This window comes from Geospiza fortis, unplaced genomic scaffold (assembly GCF_000277835.1).
Source record: "Geospiza fortis unplaced genomic scaffold, GeoFor_1.0 scaffold130, whole genome shotgun sequence".
In the NCBI taxonomy this organism is placed as follows: domain Eukaryota; kingdom Metazoa; phylum Chordata; class Aves; order Passeriformes; family Thraupidae; genus Geospiza; species Geospiza fortis.
The window spans coordinates 7,621,036-7,639,799 of NW_005054300.1; the positions used below are offsets into that span (position 1 = coordinate 7,621,036).

An 18,764-nucleotide genomic window follows, 5' to 3' on the forward strand; every position below is an offset into this window, starting at 1 on the left:
GATCTAGTTCTAAATTTTTCAAGTTTAGCTACATACAAAAAAAGGATTTAAATCACAGAAAGTAATTTTTAAGCTTGTGTACTGGAATATTTGCTTTTATTCTCAGCTCTTCAAAGATTTAAAAGCAAAACTCAACAGGTTTCACAGTACAATAATTCTAGCTAAGGGCTCTCATTGATGGCCAAAAATGGTGTGGCCCTGCCTAGTAGAGAAAGGAAGGGAAAAGAGTTGCAGAAGAGGAAAACTATATGGGAACTTATTCAGACTGGGGTGTTGTGCTTAATTTCATTTTGCATAAATTGCATTTTTATGATTCCAGGCCTATTTAAGTCTTTAGACAGCTAATATTTGAATAAACCAATAATATTTTAAATAGTGCAAATGCATAAATATATATAGTTTTGGTCCCTCAGTTAGCTATGCTGATATGTTCACCATGCAACAGGACTATAGCTACAAAAGATGATTGTTTTTTATAAACTATTAGAGTATATAGTTGTTGTAAAAAGTTCAAAGAATTAGACAAGAAAAAAGTTTTTTTCATTATTTTCATCAAAAGGAAATCAGAATAAAACACAACATTCATTTATGATAAAAGCAAGTTATCCCAAAATAGTATAACTTGTTTCAGTTTTTCATTCCCATCTTTCAAAAATCTCTGTTAGACTTTGTAAGAAATGCTACTATATATTTCATCATAACTGTCAATTTTTAAAGGTAACTCAAAATTCAGTCATTGTATTCGATCTTCACAAATATATTTCTACTGCAGTCAGCTTGTTGAAATGGACACTGTAGAACAACAAATACATTCTGAGACCAGAATTCATGTCACACACCTGAACTGTGCAGACCTTATTTACACAGAGGCATGAACAGCTTCCTCTTTTAATAACCTCTTTAATTAAACAAAACGTTTCTCCTAGTTAATTATTTGATTTCCCATAATTTCCTGTGCCATAAGGAAATAGGGTTTATATGCTAACTGTGACAACAAAAACTCCCCAAAATATCACCTCACCCTTAACGGTGTAAAACTAAGAAGAGGACAAGCAGTCTTACAGTTTTCAAAAGGTGGTCTTTAAAGCCAAATGTTAAACACCTTGCACCTTATCTATTACAAATTTTTGGTTCTTCACATCTATAAATTATTCTTTGCTTGGTACTACACAAAAAACCCCTGCAGTTTTCAGCTATACACAGTCTAGCCTACATAGACAGTGCAAAAGCAAAAACTTTCAGAGAAGTTTGTAAGTAATCCTAAAATGTCTAACACAACACTGTAAACAAAAATGGACATTTCGAAACAGTCAGCATTTCTCAGGATTAGGCAGACAAATATCTGCTTTGATTTGCACAGTTCAGTTCAGCATTCTGCTGGCGCTGCCTCACACCCTGCCCCCCACCCTCCCCACACAGGAACTGTCTTCCACATCCATTCTGCCAGGTTTTGAGTCCATATGTTCATGACTGGACTTTTAATCTTAACTTTTATTTCCTGACAGAAAAAAAAAGCAATAATCTCTCAGTGAAGTGCAGTTTCCCTCATTATTTAGACATCTAAACATTCTCCCAATTCCCATCTACATAATGGAAACCAACAAGGCAAACACTGTCAGTCCATGTAATTGTATGCAAAACTTGTAACAGCTCATCCCAACAGGAAGAAATATGTCTGGAGAGATATCAGAAATCAAAGTTACAGCTTTAACACACACACACCCACAAAAGAGGGAACAAGAGAGACTGTTCTGTAATATTCTCCATAGCAGGCATTATGAAGCTTGCAGAGAAACACATAAAGCCATTACAAAGTTAATAGAAAGAATCAGAGGTGACTGACATGAAAAACATTCTCAGAGAGTGAACATGAACTTCTGTGCAAACATTACACCTATTTATGTCTGACTGTACAGCTACACACACAGTAGATGTAAGAAATAATATTCTACACGGCAATATAAATCACTAGACATCAACTACTTACTGTTAAGAGCCATAATATTGTCTGTTCCTGGATGATGGAAGTTTATTCCCATACGCCCTGCAATGTAAGTAAAAGCTATTTTCAATGTTTTTATTTCAAAACTGAATTAAATTCATTAATATGAAAAATTTTTAAAGGGAATGAACAGTCAGGGTAGCTGAATCTTCTACCTACTGAAGACAACTCCCCAAGAATACACATTTAAAATATTTAACACCACAGTACCTTCAGTATTATGCACTTAAAACATAAACAACAAAACAATTATTTTAATACATTCCTTTACTTTGCACTAAGAAAGCATTATGCTTACCCTTTCAAAACAAGGCCTCAAGTTCAGCCTTGCTGCAGTTACATCATTTATAGTTGGCTTCCAATAATGAGTACAGCATTATAAAACTCCATTTAATTGGTAAAAATAAATCATTATTTTTCATACTAGATGCAGCACCATTAGCTTTCAAGTTAACAGATAGTTGGAGAGGGAGTTCTTACCCTGGTTTTGCATTCTTCCCTAAGACTCTCCCATCACCCACCATTTCAGATAAGAAATTGGGCTGGAAGGAATATTGTTCTCAAGCAGTACATTCATATGTGCTTTGAAAAACAGATATTCTTGACCTAAAGGAGACTCAGTCCAGAGAAACCTACTTTTACTGTTAGAGCAAAAAATGAGCTAACAGCAGCAGTGCTGCTCAGATTCGTTTTGGATGCTTTTTAACTGAGCTGAAGTATTAAATCTCATCCTGAAGACACTTTGGCATAGGACTTTTTAAATTAAACCACCCAAGAAAATCTGCAAGCTGTCATTTGTATTGGTCCTTACTTGGAAAAAGATGTAAAAGGATAATTATAGCCATATAAAAATTAATTTCAATTAGGAATTGTAAGTAACTTCATGTATATAATGGAATTCCATTTCATAGGCTTCTCCTAGCTCTAGGTCTGTTGCTAAGTTTGGGAGCTAAGGAAGAGGTCATTTTACATTTCTTCACTACATGGACACTCAAGTATGGGAACTCAGGACCCACTCACTGCACTGAAAACCAATATAATGGTTATGTTCCTGTACTTCTGCAAACCCAAATTTTAACAAACTCTGGCAAAGCAGAACTAAAGCCAATCCTCTCCAACATTTTTAGTTCCTATTGATAATTAAAACTTTCTATTTCCAGTCACAGAAACTGTTGTACTGTAATGAATATTCTTTCTGAACAGATGCAGCATGAAGTTTCAATACACTTCTGAAACTAAGTCATAAGCAGGTTAAGAAAAGTAAATCAATCTTTTCTTCACACTGAAGTTTTCTCCTACTTTTAGAAAAACATGCCACCACAATAAGGCTAGGAAGCAAAGAGTACCTCGAGAAAGAAGTGAGGAACAAGGTAAATAGAATTTCCATTTTTACTTTCCAACTCCTTGAGGAAAGCCTCTTAAAGAGATGATCTTCATTAACCACTTCACATTTCCTAATTACAGACATAATTCTCCTATACATATTTTCACATTAATCTGGCACTGCAGAAACATTAAAGCTGCTATTATTTCATCTAGTATAACCTTTGCTAAAATACTTCGGACATCTCCAGATGAACATTAATCCCCTTTTCCTTACCAGTATACTAATGAGTGTGAGGTTACAGGTATTACTTGTAAAGAGAAAAGGTGTCTATACTAATTTGTACTTTAAAATTAATACTTGGAATAGAAGGGGGAAAAACTATGAAAAAATAGAGTAACATTTGAATGCATAATGCTTGGATGGCTCCTTCTCTTTTCCTCTGCTGAAGCTGAAATTCTGCTGTTCGACCAACTTCAGAAATAGAATCCTATCTGTGACATCTGGGTTTGGTTTTTTCCTCCCTCCAGGCTGTCACTGGACCAGGTGCTGCTTGTGTGACATTTTGTCACCTGCCCTTGGCCTGCTATTTTTAAACAGTTCTTGTCAGCTATCTTTTGAGAGGAGCAGAAAATACCGAGCAGCACAAGCAGAAGGACATGTTCTCCCACTGAGCTAAGCCAGCCTGCAGGATAATTCTGTACATCTTCAGAGCTCCCTTGTGCAAGTCTACAGAAACAGATTAATGGAATCCTTTCAAAACACACCTGTACTAAAAGCATTCAAAAGAGACTGGCAATATACCAATCATGAGATAACAAATGAATTGTGAACAATTATACAGCCTTTCATATTGGTTATAATGTTTTAATATTTTGTTGCTTGAAGCAAATTATTCAATTGAAAAAAGAGGCCATCTGTAGATTACAAAACTGCATAATTATCTAAGGAACAACAAGAGAGCACAGAAAGGAAATGATAACTTTTTAATTTAAAGGTGCAATGTAGAACTGTGAAATATAATTAAGAATATGCACTTTCAAAAACCTATTTAGATGAAACACATAAATGAAAACTGGAAAAGAACCAATTTTAGGAAAAACACATGTATGTTACCTAAACATTTACAAAATCTATATAAGCACATATTTCTAATTATAGTTATAAAACAAAATCTCTAGATAAAGGGTTCACTTTTCAAGAATATAAAGTACACTAAACAGAAACCTAGGGAAGTCAAGAGCACAGAAGTTATGGATTCCAGCAGTTCAGTGAAATCATAAATAGGAACCCTTCCAGTAACAACATCCCCAGTACTTGTATTCAGCGTACATCTGCCATTTTCAGTCTGCCTGTCTTGGTTTCATAACTATTTACTGAGTATATTTTCAATTACATGCTTTTTTAACATACACTTAGAGTACTGCAGTTAGGCTACAACAATAATCACTCTTCCATGTCTTTTCAATTCCTAGTTTAGAAAGAAAAAAATCTAGCTGTATACTTCCTGCTCTTTAAACACTTCAGAGCATGAATGAAGGCTTGATGATTCTTGTATAGCCCAGGCTGCACTGTTGCTTATCTTATATCATTAAATTTCCTAAATTGTCTCTCCTAACAACATTTACAGAGACTTTTCTAGCTGGACTGCCTGGGTGCTCTGCTGCATGTGCAATATCATACTTGTCATGGCAGAGAGCCCAATTCCTTTTTAGAGCACATCAAGTCTGTGTATCCTCTCTTCTGCATTGTACTGGAAATGAGATGGTAAATAAATTTAACTTTACCTTGTTCCTTGTAAAGGTCCATACTGATCTTGAATGAATTCTGAAATCTTTCTAACAACTTAAGAAAGTATACCCTTACCACATATGAATCTTTCTTGATTCTTTTGCAAATAAACTTTTCTTAATTGTCTAGATAATTTTGAGTTACATGATCAGTTTTGAGAAATAATGCTGCTCCAGAAATAGTAAAAAATTAGTATCAGACACAGTTTTGCCACTATTGCATTTCTTCCTTTATTAGTTTACTCTTTCTAAATGCTTTATGGTATTTGGAACTTGTGTAACCCTAATCAGCAGCTGGATATGAACACTCACATAGTGAAGGGCTTTTAAGACTACAGTTACCTATTTTAACCTTTCTTATATTACAATCAACATTCAAAAAAACAATGTTCATTGCTTATATATTGAGTAAAACTTCTTACACAATTATACATCATGATTTGCACCAGACTGACCACTTATATCAATTCAGCAATTAGTATTTGGCATAAGATTTGCTAGAAAATAGCAAAGTTGGTCTGCTTTTGACCTGTCCTGAACTTTCGAGAACTTCCTTGGAATGAGAACTTCCTCTCACATAATTCTTAAGATCACTGTTGATATCAATTACAATTTATGACTACATAATTCTGTGGCAAGGTCAAATGAAACTGGCAACAGGACTAGGTCTGCTCATTTCTTTAGTAATAATACCTCCTTTATCACTCCTATCTGTTCTATAATTTCCAAGTTACTGCCAACAAAAGGCACTAAAACCCAGCAATACTTATTTGAATAGATAGGTAGCAAGTGGGGTAGGGTAAAGTTAAGACACAGAAGACTGCAAAAACCAGAATATTACCCCAAACATGTGAAATATGATTATTCATCTGACTCCCATGTATTTGGGAGCCCAGATAACAGCACAACCTATGACTCCCCACAGCCTCCCTCATTTCCCCACACCCCCAGCTCAGCCATGGTGTGCTCCAGGGTTCACAAATGCCCACAAAGCGTGAAGCACATGTGCATATACAGGAATTTTAATAGTTTTTACCTGAGTAGACCTTCAACCATTCTCTCTCCTTTTCCCCAAAACTACAGCTATGTGAAGCTATGCTACATTAACTCAAAAGACATGCCCAAGACAATTTCAACACCAAGAATGTTGTAAGCAAGGGTCCACATGAAAAAATATAAAATTAAGAGGTAGCTCTCTGAAGAAGTTTATTGACTTTATTCTCTCCCCTCTTTTTTATGTATATTTGCCATTTGTTCACACTCATAATTTAAACACCCACACTTATAGATCTTTAAAAAAATTAAAATACTGAGCAGAACAAAAGTACTATTGTTTGACAGAAGGGAAATATGAAGAACTATTACTGTGTTCACATGTATATACTTTAACTGTGCAAAAACATATTGTGGCAAAGTGAAGAGAAATGTGTAATTATCAGCTATGAATATCAGTAATAAAACTTCTTCCTATCACTGCCTAAGCAAGTATATCCTATCAGTAGGGAAAACAAAACAGCATAAAATAAAACAGCATATATATTACAGTGAAATGCAGACTTTATAAGTAAATTACATTGCTCCAATAAAACACAGCAGTCTTGCACATATTTTAGTGCAACATTTATAGCTTGAAAACAGCTATATTTTCAAGATAATAGTACCTTGAAAGCAAGACTTGAACTTAAATTTTGCATTACTTATAAGTGGTAGACAAGTATTTGTACACATATGCCCATTCTACATTAAATTCTAGAACTGTATTCAAAAGAGCAATATTGGCATTTTTCATTGGTGGTTTGGGAGGATTAAAATAAAACAATATCAAAGCAGACTTTACCATTAGCAATCTATACTAAAATATACAAAACCCTCAAAACAGTAGCAAAGGGAGAAAGAAAAAGCCAAAACAGCTTTAGGTCTTTGTGAGGCCAGTCTTCACTAGCACAATGAAAAGAGGGAAATAAAGAGAAGGAAAATTTGCTATCTCTATAACCACTTCTTAAACTAAACAAAGCAAACAAAAAACCCCACCACTCCTGACCAAACAGATTCAGCAGGTCAAAAACAAGGACATGCTGTTTGCCAGCAGCAAATTAGGAAGTATGACCATACTACAGGATTGTTGCAAAAGGCACTTATTTAATTTAAAAAATATGAACCATTTAATGACCTTATTCTGTCCTGAAAAAAAAATTAAAGAGGATTTTTAAAAATAAGCAGAGTTTCAAATGGAAAAGCAACATACTCTCTTTCCTTCAAAAGGATTAGCATGAGGGGCCTAATTTTAAACACAAGTACATGTGCAAACACATCTGTCTGCTCACTCTGTTTGTCATGAGCATCGAGATTTTGGGAAATGCTGGCACGCTGCACTTTTTTCCTAAAGAAAGTGTTGCAAAAAGCTCCAGCAGTGTAGCACCGTTCCTAGCACTGAGATGACAACATTTGTTCTATTTGCATGACCTTTGTGTTCAGCTGCTGACTGCAAACACAAATATTATCCATTCACCTTCACTTTTCTTGGGTCATGTGGCAAACTTAGTGCTTTGCTTACAAAAAGCTTAGGAACACTTACAGCTGAACAAAATCAGGTGGCATGTGCTGAAATGAAGGGAAATCAAAGTGGAAAAGTGAAGGTCCATTCTGTGGAACAGAATCCAACAGTCTTAAGCTGCATATAATCTTCAAACACTTGGCTGTCAACAAAGTGAGTAATTTAAACATAAAGAAGAAATCCTAAATTTTGCTGAGTTTTCATATGACCTGATAGAGTCTTTACAAAAGTTATGAAGTAGTAACCCAGGAACTTCAGTTTTGTGTTTCACAAAAAAATGAGTGACTTTAAGTACTGAAAATCGAGATAAAAAGTTACCCCACAGTGGCTATTTTTGCCTGTGAACTGTTGTACATTTATATTCAACATCCTGATCTCTACTGAAATATTGTGACACAATCAACACGTGCTTTATGTATCTCTCTACAGTGTGATATCCATTGAAATGATGTATATTAAAGCCTACTCTTGAAATCTCCCTGTACACGTGTTGTCTCCAATTATTTATATTTGAAGCTGTGTCACACTTCTTTAAAAAAACCACAATTTTTGTTAGGCAGATTACAAAGTTCATTTCTGTTCTGATTTAGAATAAAAAAGCAAATATTACTGTTATCTAGTGTAACAGTAAATTTAAAAGAAATACTTTGATCTAGTGTAACAGTAAATTTAAAAGAAATACTTTGAAGGACATAATTTCTTTCCTCAGTTTTATACTTAGTTTCATGACCTGTCAGTAGCACATGTGCACAGCATATGATCTAACACAGCTGAAATATTTTATTTAATTATTTAAAAATAGAACAAAGGCAGCTGCTAGTTACTTCTGATCAAAATATTTTTTTATAGATCAGAATACCTCTGTTTGTGTTGTAATGCAATAGTTTGACACGGATAAACATATTGCAACAGTGACATATTACACCACAGACAGGAGACACTTTTATGTAGGAAAGAAATGTTCTGGTCAGTGATAAGTGGCATCTACCCATAGCCATTCTGATAATTTACTTTTGCCCTACACCTTTAGGTCAAAGCAGAATGCAAATAAAGAAGGTTATAAAATACTGCAAACATAACCTTTCCTCATTAAAGCAAAACTGTCACTCACACTTTTGTAGTGTATAATATATTTTATTGGCCAGTCAGAAAAGAAATAAGACTGTTCAGGAAAAACATCTTAGGAGATCCTGCACATTTCTGTCCAGGAGGCCTCACTATGACTGACATGGGGAACAGCCAGATACCCTGGGCTGTACACTGTAATTTGTCATTAACCAAGTGAAGCTTAACAATTCCTTTACTCAACTTCTTCCCTCTGTTTTTCCCTCCTCTTGAAAGAAGGGAAGTATTTACAAGTATTGACTGAAAGAAAGATGTTGAAGCTGGTCTTGATGGTAGAGAAAGCAGGTAGGGAAGTCTGCAAAGGGTCTTGGGACAAACAAAAATGAGAATTCCTTTTCAATTAATTTACATTCCTTAAATCTCAAAGCATGAAAATGGCAAATTGCTTTTAAAGTTGCACAGTTCCCAGACTATGAGGACAGAAAGCCAGGAACATACAGAAGGGTTCCCCTATCTGGCAGGGAAAGCTGAGAAAAAGAAATCAGTTTCATAAACAAAACAAGAGCTGACACTGAGCACCTTCTCCCAAGACTGGGCTCATGATAAAATGCAACTTAGATGGATATGCTGGTAATTTAGGTCCATAAACCACAGAGCTAGATTTCAAATCTCTTTTACAACAAGAAATACACAGAAAGAACTGAGTGGTTGAGTGACCCTGGCTGTCCTCGCTGGAGAGCACCCAGCCAGCCTGCCAATCCGCCTGGCTCAATGTGAGTAACTCAGCATTGCAGGAGTGAGGATCAGATCATTGCTGCTGCACCAATAATCTCTCAGACTGGCTCTGCTCCACACTTGAAAGCAATAAAAAAGTCCCTCCCCAAAAAAGTCACTTAATCACGTGTCCTCTCAAGGTCAAGGGGATCATGCTTTAAAATAAGTGATCTCCTTTGGTGACCTTGAAATAAACTCAATTTCCATGGCCTGCAGGACAAAGCCTGACCATACCTCAGACTGAGAGAAGGGTATGAACCTTCAGCAACTACAAACAAGGGACTCTTCCTTTCTCGCCTTGAGCTTGTCCATTACCTCCTCTGAACCAAACAGAGCATGAGGAACTCAGACCCCAAAACAAGAACAAAATATCCCAGAAGCATTTCAATTTGGTTTTCCCATCAGAATCTTTTATGGCTAATCCTCCCACCCACATTCTAATCGAGAGCTCTCATTCCATACCCAAGAGAATTATTTTTTGTTCCAAGTATCTGCTGGGACACGAAGGGCACACATGCCAAGAAGGATGATGTTCCAAGCAAAGTTTCAAACTTCAGATAAACTGCTTGCAATATTTAACTCATTAATACATATACAGACAGTACTTCTAAAAATAAGTATTTGCTGGCAGCAGCAGGGTGAAATGATCCTGAAACATGGACCTGGTTTCAGGCTCTGTAACATGCATTGGAGGCCCCAAGAAATATACAGTTTTTCTAGAATCAAATCTTCCTGTATTTACAAGATCAGAGGATTTTGGTACTCACCCTTTTCATACTTTCCACTTAAAAATTTGGATAGTAAATGTATGGCAAACTGACCTGTAAGTGCTGCTAGCTGTGATTGTTTGAGAAAAAAGGGCTCATTTACCAAAAGAAGAACAATTTAAAAAAGTCATTTGAAAGCCATCTCATCGCTTTTAATTTAAATTAGGATTTTTGTATCTACAGAAGAAATAATGCACAAACTTAAGAGAGGACAATCAGATGCAAGAGGAAGTAAAGATTTAAAGGGAATAAACACTTTACTATGAAAGACAGAGTTGGTAAAATGAAGAGGAACTAGCTCAGAGGGTTGGTTAAGTTAATAATATTCCAGAAATTTCACACAAGAGGTATTCACATGGGCTTGTCTACAAGGAACTGAAAAAATTAAGCTGAAGTACATAACCAATATATTAAAAAAGCCTCAAGGTGAAAATAAATGAAAACTTGGCAATGACTTAAGAGCAAGCCAAAGCAAGAAGAACTGATCACTTTCTGAATGTGCTAATAACAGGCTAAAATGTCCTGCTACCTTAAGGGGGAGAGTCTAAGGAGTATGGAATAAATAAAAAAAAACAAGTGAATTTATAAGACAACAAAGTGAAATGTGAGGAAGTTGCAGAGAAGGACAGCAGCTGAAAACCTTCTGCACTTTTGCAGAGAAAAAGTAGTGGTATGTACAGGAAAACATTCAAGACCAATTTTCACAGAAAAAGAAACAGCAAAAATACAGTAAGAAAGGGATGTCAGGACTGAATCAATTTTTGCAGAAGAATGGTTTTCAGGAAAAGGATTCAGCTAAAATAGTAACACAGATCTGTTTAACACAGAGGAAAGCAACACCTCTTGCAAGAGAGAATTAACATGTCCTATAAGAGCTGCTCCTGTGAATATTCCCAGTCACACTGCAGTGTGAAAACAGGAGCAGGGAAAGTGCACACTAGGCCAGGGCCAGGCTGGGGGCTGGCAAAGTCAGTCCTGTGCTTAGATGGAAGAGAAGAAAGAAACAGGGAAAGCAACAGTATCACTGGGGGGAAAATCCATAGACAGGGAGGTAACTAATAGAAAAACAGACTTCTCCAACAGCTGCTGACTGGAAGTGAGCTCATTGGCAAGGGAGGAAGGCCAAAATGGGTGAGAAACACTGAATGAGAAAATGAAATCGTTAGAAGGAGCACATCCAGTCTGAGACAGAAACCCTCGTTAGAGCAAAAGTAAAGCTAATGGTCCCACTGTCAAATGGAAAAGATCAATTTAAACTTTACACAATATCCAACTTCAATAATTAATATTCACCCAATTTCTAACCCCATCTTTTTTATTTTTTTCCACATTGAGATTCATGTGGAAATTCATTAGTAAAAAATTAGTCTCTATTTGTATGTGTAAATAAATACTGAAAAACCCCATAAAAATATAAGTTTTAGCTAAATTACAATGTATCTTACAAGAGACAATAAATACTTAACTGTATTTACTAGCAAGTTGAATTTTATTTAATGTTCTAATGCCAGCCACATGAAACATATACCCAGTAGAAATGTCCATTTTGCTAAGCATGGTTTTTTAAGTTCGACTTTAACCATTATTTCAGAGGTTTATGATCAGAATAGACATGAGACCGTATTCCCTGCCATTTTAGACAGATGAATAATGGTTTAAGACACATGAAGGCTATGGCACAGCAAATTTCAAGATAACAGGGGTAAATAAGCCAGTTTGTTTGGCTTGTGAATAAAACCTGTACCCAGAAGAGATGGCAAAAAAGGCATAGTATTTTTGACCAAGAAAAAATATTTGTACAGTGGAGAGTAAATGAGGCAGTCATGACATCAAAAAACATGTACATAAGCATTAGCATAGAAAGTGCTATACACAACTAAATTTCTTCTTTGTGTTCTGACTTCTTAGTATTTGGAAATCATTTCTTGTTCAATACTTCCTTGGTATATGGCTTACAACTATCCTCAGTTTTATAAGTCAGCAAGAATGCATATCAGCAAGAATGTGTACCTATTTTTAAACATAACCAGTGAAAGATAAAGACAAAGGAGGGTGCAGGTTGATCAGGAATTCAAAGAAATGCTGCCACACCTTTTACTATACTATCAGCCAAGTATTGCAAATGGTTTCATCCCTAATACCAACAGCTGGTAGAACAAACAGAGTTTAACAACATAAATAATCACAACTTTCCCAGCACTTAACAACAGCTAATATCTTTTGGCTTTCCCTAACAATTTGAAATCCAAATTAAGATAAATTTGTTTAAACAAAACCTGAAATTAACTATAGAGAATAACCTTGATACACTGGTTGGTTTAGGACCAGTGCATCCTAGCTGATAATCCACACTTTATTAAAACCTTTGAAAAAGATGTTGAACACAACAATTGGACTCCAGTAGCATGAAACATTTTTTGAAGTGACAGCAGCAAAAGATCTTGCTCTACAATTTGTTGATACAAAATCCCATGTTTCAGATATGCCAGTCAGATAATACTGTGATTGTACACTTACAATAAATGGATAGACATTTCACCTTATCTTCCTAGTAGATATCTTGAGATGGGAAAACAGAAATTTCACAAAAATGGAAACTCATTCATTAATAAAAAGTTTATAGAAATACCGAAAAGCTGATTTTTGTTTAAACACCAAGCAAGCATGGACATATGAATATTCCTAACCTGTAAAATGATTCCTCCACATTATATCAGCGAAACTCATTGGTGGGCCACTGGGAGGGTAGTGTTTACCTTTCAGAGGCTCATGATCAGTCCTTATCATATCCATTAAGGAATTTTCCAAAGAGTGCAAGTTAAAAGTGTCATAGGGCCTATTCCGGTCCTAGAAGAAACAAAAAAAAAGGAAGAAAAGACAGGTGTTATTGAAAAATTTAATTTTCTAACACAGGCTCATTTCTTGTTATATTAATTCCAGCATCCAATTCTAGATGATAGAATTTGATAGAACTTTCTACAAGAAAAAAAAATTATAAATATGTCTACAGTTTAAAATTATACCCTTCATCTTGCAACTGCTGTTTTCCCCAGTACAGCTATGCAAAGAGGCTTTTAAGTATTTCTAAAAATATACATACAAGCAACTGCTAATTCTAAATATTGTCATTTAAATAAGAACTTAGAAATAAAGCAGTATTAATGCTTACACAGGAGAAATGAAATTATTTCAGAGATATTTGGTTTACAGCTTCATCATCTGCTTCCTGTCACTGTGCTACCTTAATATCAGAGCAGAAGCAAGCAATGCTCAAGACACCAGCAGGCACCTCTGTGCCAGAAAGTACCAATTAATTCTTCAAATGTCTAACATTAACCTGATGGGTTTAAGGAAAGTACACTAGGTGCAAGAAAAAATAGAGTCAAGCTAGGATAACACTTCCACTGAAGGGCACTCAAAAACCTGAGCAAGGGCTGGTCTGTATTGTTTGAACCTCCCATTTTTATTTCACTGTAGTTCTGCTTCTGCTTTTGGTAAGTAAAAGGGAAAAAGAAAAGAAAAACAAAACCCAGAATCAGTCTTCAGCAGGCCTACTAGAACAACCAGTTGCAAAGTTCAGGAACAATTCCATGGAGGAAACGATCTACCAATGCCCATGTATCCAGAGTACTGTAAATCATAAGGCAGCATAAAAGAATGGCCCCATATAGTCACCCAGATGTTAAAAAATATTTGTTTGCCTACTCTCATCACTATGATTTAAAAAAAGGGGGGTTGTATATACTATATATCTACTGCTATATACTATATATGCTACAGTTGATAAAAAGTGGTATAACATCCTACCCTGCAAACTGAAACCTTCCTTGTAATATGCTCCCACAATTCCTGGAACAATGTTTTTCACATGTTACTATAAGATATTCTTGCTTGCAAAACTCGTATCTAAAATCCTCAGAGAAAAAGCAGTATCCATAGAAAAGGTAATAAAATTCTGTCTTAATAAATACTATTTCTCTTGAACCATCTTGTTCTTAGGTTGTCTTTAAATAAAACTAAAGGAGAGAATACTTGCATAAATTCATCATTCTTTTAATATCCCTGTTCTGGAATTAAAATAAATACACATCATTAAAAGCTTGCTATTACAGAAAACTCTGAAATACAGATAATCTTACTGTCAAAAATCTCATGTTCCCACAGTGCCTACTCTAAACTGAAGATGCAATTTCCCTTATTCAGTGTGCTAATGTTGTATTTTCTATAAGCGGGCTACCATTATTGTCTATACACATTTATTTAATCTATTGAGCATTTCTGGCAGTCAAACATGATGTTCAAAGAATAATACTTGACTTCTGTTAGAAGCTATACTAAGTACTGAAGTTCAAATGAGCTCACTCATTTTCAATTCTCTTTGTTGATGATTCTTGTCTTCTACAGCTGCTTAGAATTCCATCATTTGTATACTGTATTTAAAACAGTAGTTGCTCCCCTATCCAAATGGAGCAATACACTGAAACATAAAACATAATGTATGTATGTCCAGCAAATTCAAAGTAGATCCTAAGGAAAAAAAAACCCTCAAACCAAACAAAAACATCCAAAATGCTGAGGTTGGGGTTTTTTTCCCAAAAAGAAAACTTTATTTGGTTAAAACAACCGACTTCTTAGTAATATGCACTAGTAGAGAAGAGTTTGTTTCATAATCACTTCCTTAAAAAAATGCAAGGGTAAATCAAAAAGAAAAAGCATTAACTTTGATGAAAAAACCCATTCTAGTGCTGCATTAGTAAATTGATTAAATAGGTTTTATATAATTCCTTTAAACCAAGAACTTTTGTTGGCTTTTTCTATCTGCCTCTTTTAGATACTTGTACTGCATGTAAGCGAAGAGGTCGGATGCTTCAATACCCAACTACAACATCCTTTTGAAGAGAAAATATGAATGCAAAGCTACAGCTTATATCCTAAATAGAGGTAAGGAAGTATTTTTCAGTCAGATGTGTGCCCTGACCTGGTTTACTATACAGCCATAGCAGAGCTGAGCTGGCAAAACCAGCACTGGCAGGAGAGCTAAAGGGCAGGACTGCAGCTTTTGCCACAGTGGTAGTTTATTCCAGCTTCAAACATTCCTGAGATTACAGTCTTAGAGGTCAGAAGGCTTGAGTTCAGAAGAGGACACAGCCTACAAATTGAATTTAATTGCCCTTTATTAACATATGTATGTTATATTTTAACCGTGGTACTATAGCAGCAAATCCCTGGGAGGTCCTGCTTTGTTCTGCAACCTGCCAAGGAGCTGTGCACATGGACACAAGGGGAAAAAGGGAGAAAGAAATCGTAGTGTGGCAGCAAAGCTATGCAGGGCAGGCTTGCTGGAATGCTGCATATTCCTAACCTTTTATGGGGCACACAAATCTGCAATATATTTTCAAGATTAAAACAGACCTACATTGAACACAGGAAGATCAATTTAATCAAAACCCTTTACCAGGCAATTATAACACTTCCCATTATAGCACTTGAGCAAGATAAATCTAGTAAAAGAAAATTTAGACACAACAGATTTTATGAGTGTGTTGTGGCAGTGCATAAGTATAACGTGTGCTGACTACAGACTTTGCAGTGTGGGTGATAAAACACAAGTAAGGGCTAACATTCTAGCTCCTAAATAAAAGGGCTATTACCATTTTTCTCAGTAGCTTTCATCTCAGTAGCAACTCATTTGTACTCAGCAGATTTGAAAACTGTTTTCTAAATTCAGCAATTCCTTCCAAGATGACTGGTGCTTCTGCACACACACACACACAATTATGTTTCCTCATTTCTCAGCATGAACAGGTTCTCCTGGTTTTGTGAGCTGATACTGTTCCAGCTCCTGGATTTGCCTTTTGCATTGTTTCCATAGGCCACCAATCTATTGCCAAACAATCTCAACAACATATACAATTCATAAAAGTCCTTAGCAGCACATGAGGATTTTGCAAGTTCTGGGACTAGGAACATGAACCAAAATCAAAAGATATACAAAATACAGAGTGATAAAGCATAATAAATAACTTGGAAAAGAAGTTTTAAAATCCAGCCAGTCTGGAAGATTTGCTGGGATATCTTCCTACAGAAGACAAAGCTCCTAAGACCTACTTAGATAAACTGCATTATGGATAAAAGAGAAATCTCCAGCTACCAAGCACTGCCTTTGGCTACACAATAATCATTAAGTCAGCAAAAGATTAAGTCCAGCCTGCCCATGTTGGATTGTATTTCTGCTGTGTGCAGACAGCAGCTCCTTCCTTGTTAGCTGCTGGTGTATATGGCAGAATATTTCAGTTCTCAGAATTATCCAGACTTGAAAGAAAGAAAAACAGTTTAGTAATAAGAGCTCTTAGAGAAGAGATGCATCCCAAAACTTTAAATCCCAGCCCTTTGTGGCTGTTATCTATACATTCACCTATGCCATGGACTTCCTCAAAGTGGACATCAATATAGTGACAAATCACAAATGCATATCAGGATCAGATTTTGAAGGATCACAAAGTGAAATGGACCTTTAGTTGGAGCTGGGTCTCAACTCTCTACCTCTAAATATCTTACTTGTAAGTCCAATAAAAAATGTCACATAACACAGCATCTATAATATTTTACTTTAAAAAATAAAAACCAAAGAGTAACTGCCAAAAATAACTACAGAGTCAATACACTAAAATAAAATTAGAAAATATAACAATGTGCATTTTATCTGAATCTTACACTTTCCTGCATATGTATTCTGCTAGTCTTTAATTACACAGCCATGATAATTATTCACAAGTCTCCAGTCTCCATCCAACACACATAATGAACGAGCTCTAGGAATGAATCAAAACAGTGCTTTGAAGAGGTCTGTTTATCTCTAGGACAGATGCCTGTGTCACTTACTCCAGGAGATGGCTGAGTTGTAATAAGTGCATCAGCAAATTCCAGGAAGGCAAAAGTAATTTTGAAAGTTATCTTATTTATGAAACAAATACTACTTAGCAGTACTGAAGTACTGCCACATTTGTAACATTTGAAATAAAAATAACTTTTTCCCATTTGTTGTACCCCGTAACATGGTAGGCTTTGTTCTGATCCCTTCAGACTCACAGCAGGGGCATGTAAGGGCAGGGCATACCCAGCACCACTCCAGGTCCCTCCCAGTAGATACACAAACTGTGTCTTTACTGCTGAGAGGGAAAGATAAAGAATGAGAAAAAAAATATATTACTTCATCACAAATGACAATGTCAAGATCAAATCTATAGCTAGGACCCTAACAGGTGAGAAGTGGATCTTTATACAGCCTGATTTCCTCATTAACTCTCAGCTTGAACAGTAGCCCAAAGTAATTGGAACTAATGAAGTAAAAAAGGAAATGACTGCCCTATCCCATGGCAGAGACATGGACAATATGCATCTTGCTCCAAAACCTGATGCTGTATCATTTTCTTCTGACTCTGCAGAGGATTATGGCAGAAAAGACACTTGACTGTGAATTATTAAAGTACAGTTAAAAAGGGACAAGTTTTTACCCTAAGAATGCATGTCAGCAATCTAACTCATGGCGCCCAGCTATCATCCACAATCAGAATCCTTAACCATGAAACACAAGGTTGTATGTTTAAATCCTTGTTGGCATGGTCATCTACATCCATACCATAAAATACACATGGAGTTGAGAGACACCCCTCAGCTGCATATTTTTTACTGTGCAAGCAACAAATCCTCAGGTATCTCGACCTTCCCAAAGACACATTTCCCTGGGTCTACATATTTCAGTTCACTGACTTCCTACTAAGCTTCCTATATTCTGAGCACTATCTCAGTTTCTGTAATTTATTTCAGGGCTCTTCATTTTCATGCTGCCCTAGATTTTTCAGCTTTCTGCACCAGTATGTGGCACAACACAACCCAACTCTGCTGAGTAACAAGATGGCTTCGACTCAGAAATATTAACTGTTTCCAGAACACCACAACTCCAGTGAGGCTCCCCACATTCATTATATGTAGTATTTTGATCAGAACAATGAGATCTAGGGAACAGCCTAAACTCTTATGGCTTAAACAACTTTCCTATCAATGCAAACTTCTTCACAGGGGTCACTGCTGTGTAATTTTATTTATCCATAAACCTGGATTTGGCTGGGCAGGATTGCTAAGCATTGCCAACAAAAGCTGAAGTCAATGGAAGCACAGCTTTGAATAAATACAGAGTGAAGTGCCAGCACTGTTTCAAACAGGGCTCGCTCACTCTGTTTTAGCACCTGCAGCACAGGTAATTGCTAAGAACACAAGGAAAACAAGTTTGTCTTGTTTCAGTATCTCAATTCAAAATAGCAAAACCAACAACTGCAAAAAAAGAAAAAAGTATTCTGAAGCTTAGCTTGGCACATGCTCAACATGCCATGATGGTGCACATGAACGATGACATCCAGCACGCTCTAAAGGCTCACTGGGCAGTCCTTCACCTCTCACAGCTTCAGGTGGATGCCCAATCCCACTTGCA

At 36.0% G+C, this 18,764-nt stretch overlaps 1 protein-coding gene across 6 annotated transcripts in view; it reads right to left on the reverse strand.

Annotated features, from left to right (window-relative positions):
• The window catches only part of CPEB3 (cytoplasmic polyadenylation element binding protein 3), a 72,657-nt gene that overhangs the window by 38,760 nt on the left and 15,133 nt on the right, over positions 1 to 18,764 (reverse strand). For 4 of the 6 annotated variants that reach the window (XM_031061952.1, XM_031061943.1, XM_031061959.1 and 1 more), the window contains exons 3-4: positions 12,964 to 13,123; positions 1,988 to 2,044 (exon numbers count right to left, since the gene is read on the reverse strand). In XM_031061952.1, the coding sequence (XP_030917812.1) occupies positions 1,988 to 2,044; positions 12,964 to 13,123 (217 nt within the window). The remainder of the gene's footprint in view (positions 1 to 1,987; positions 2,045 to 12,963; positions 13,124 to 18,764) is intronic. The other 2 variants (XM_031061970.1, XM_031061962.1) reach the window with 1 other exon arrangement.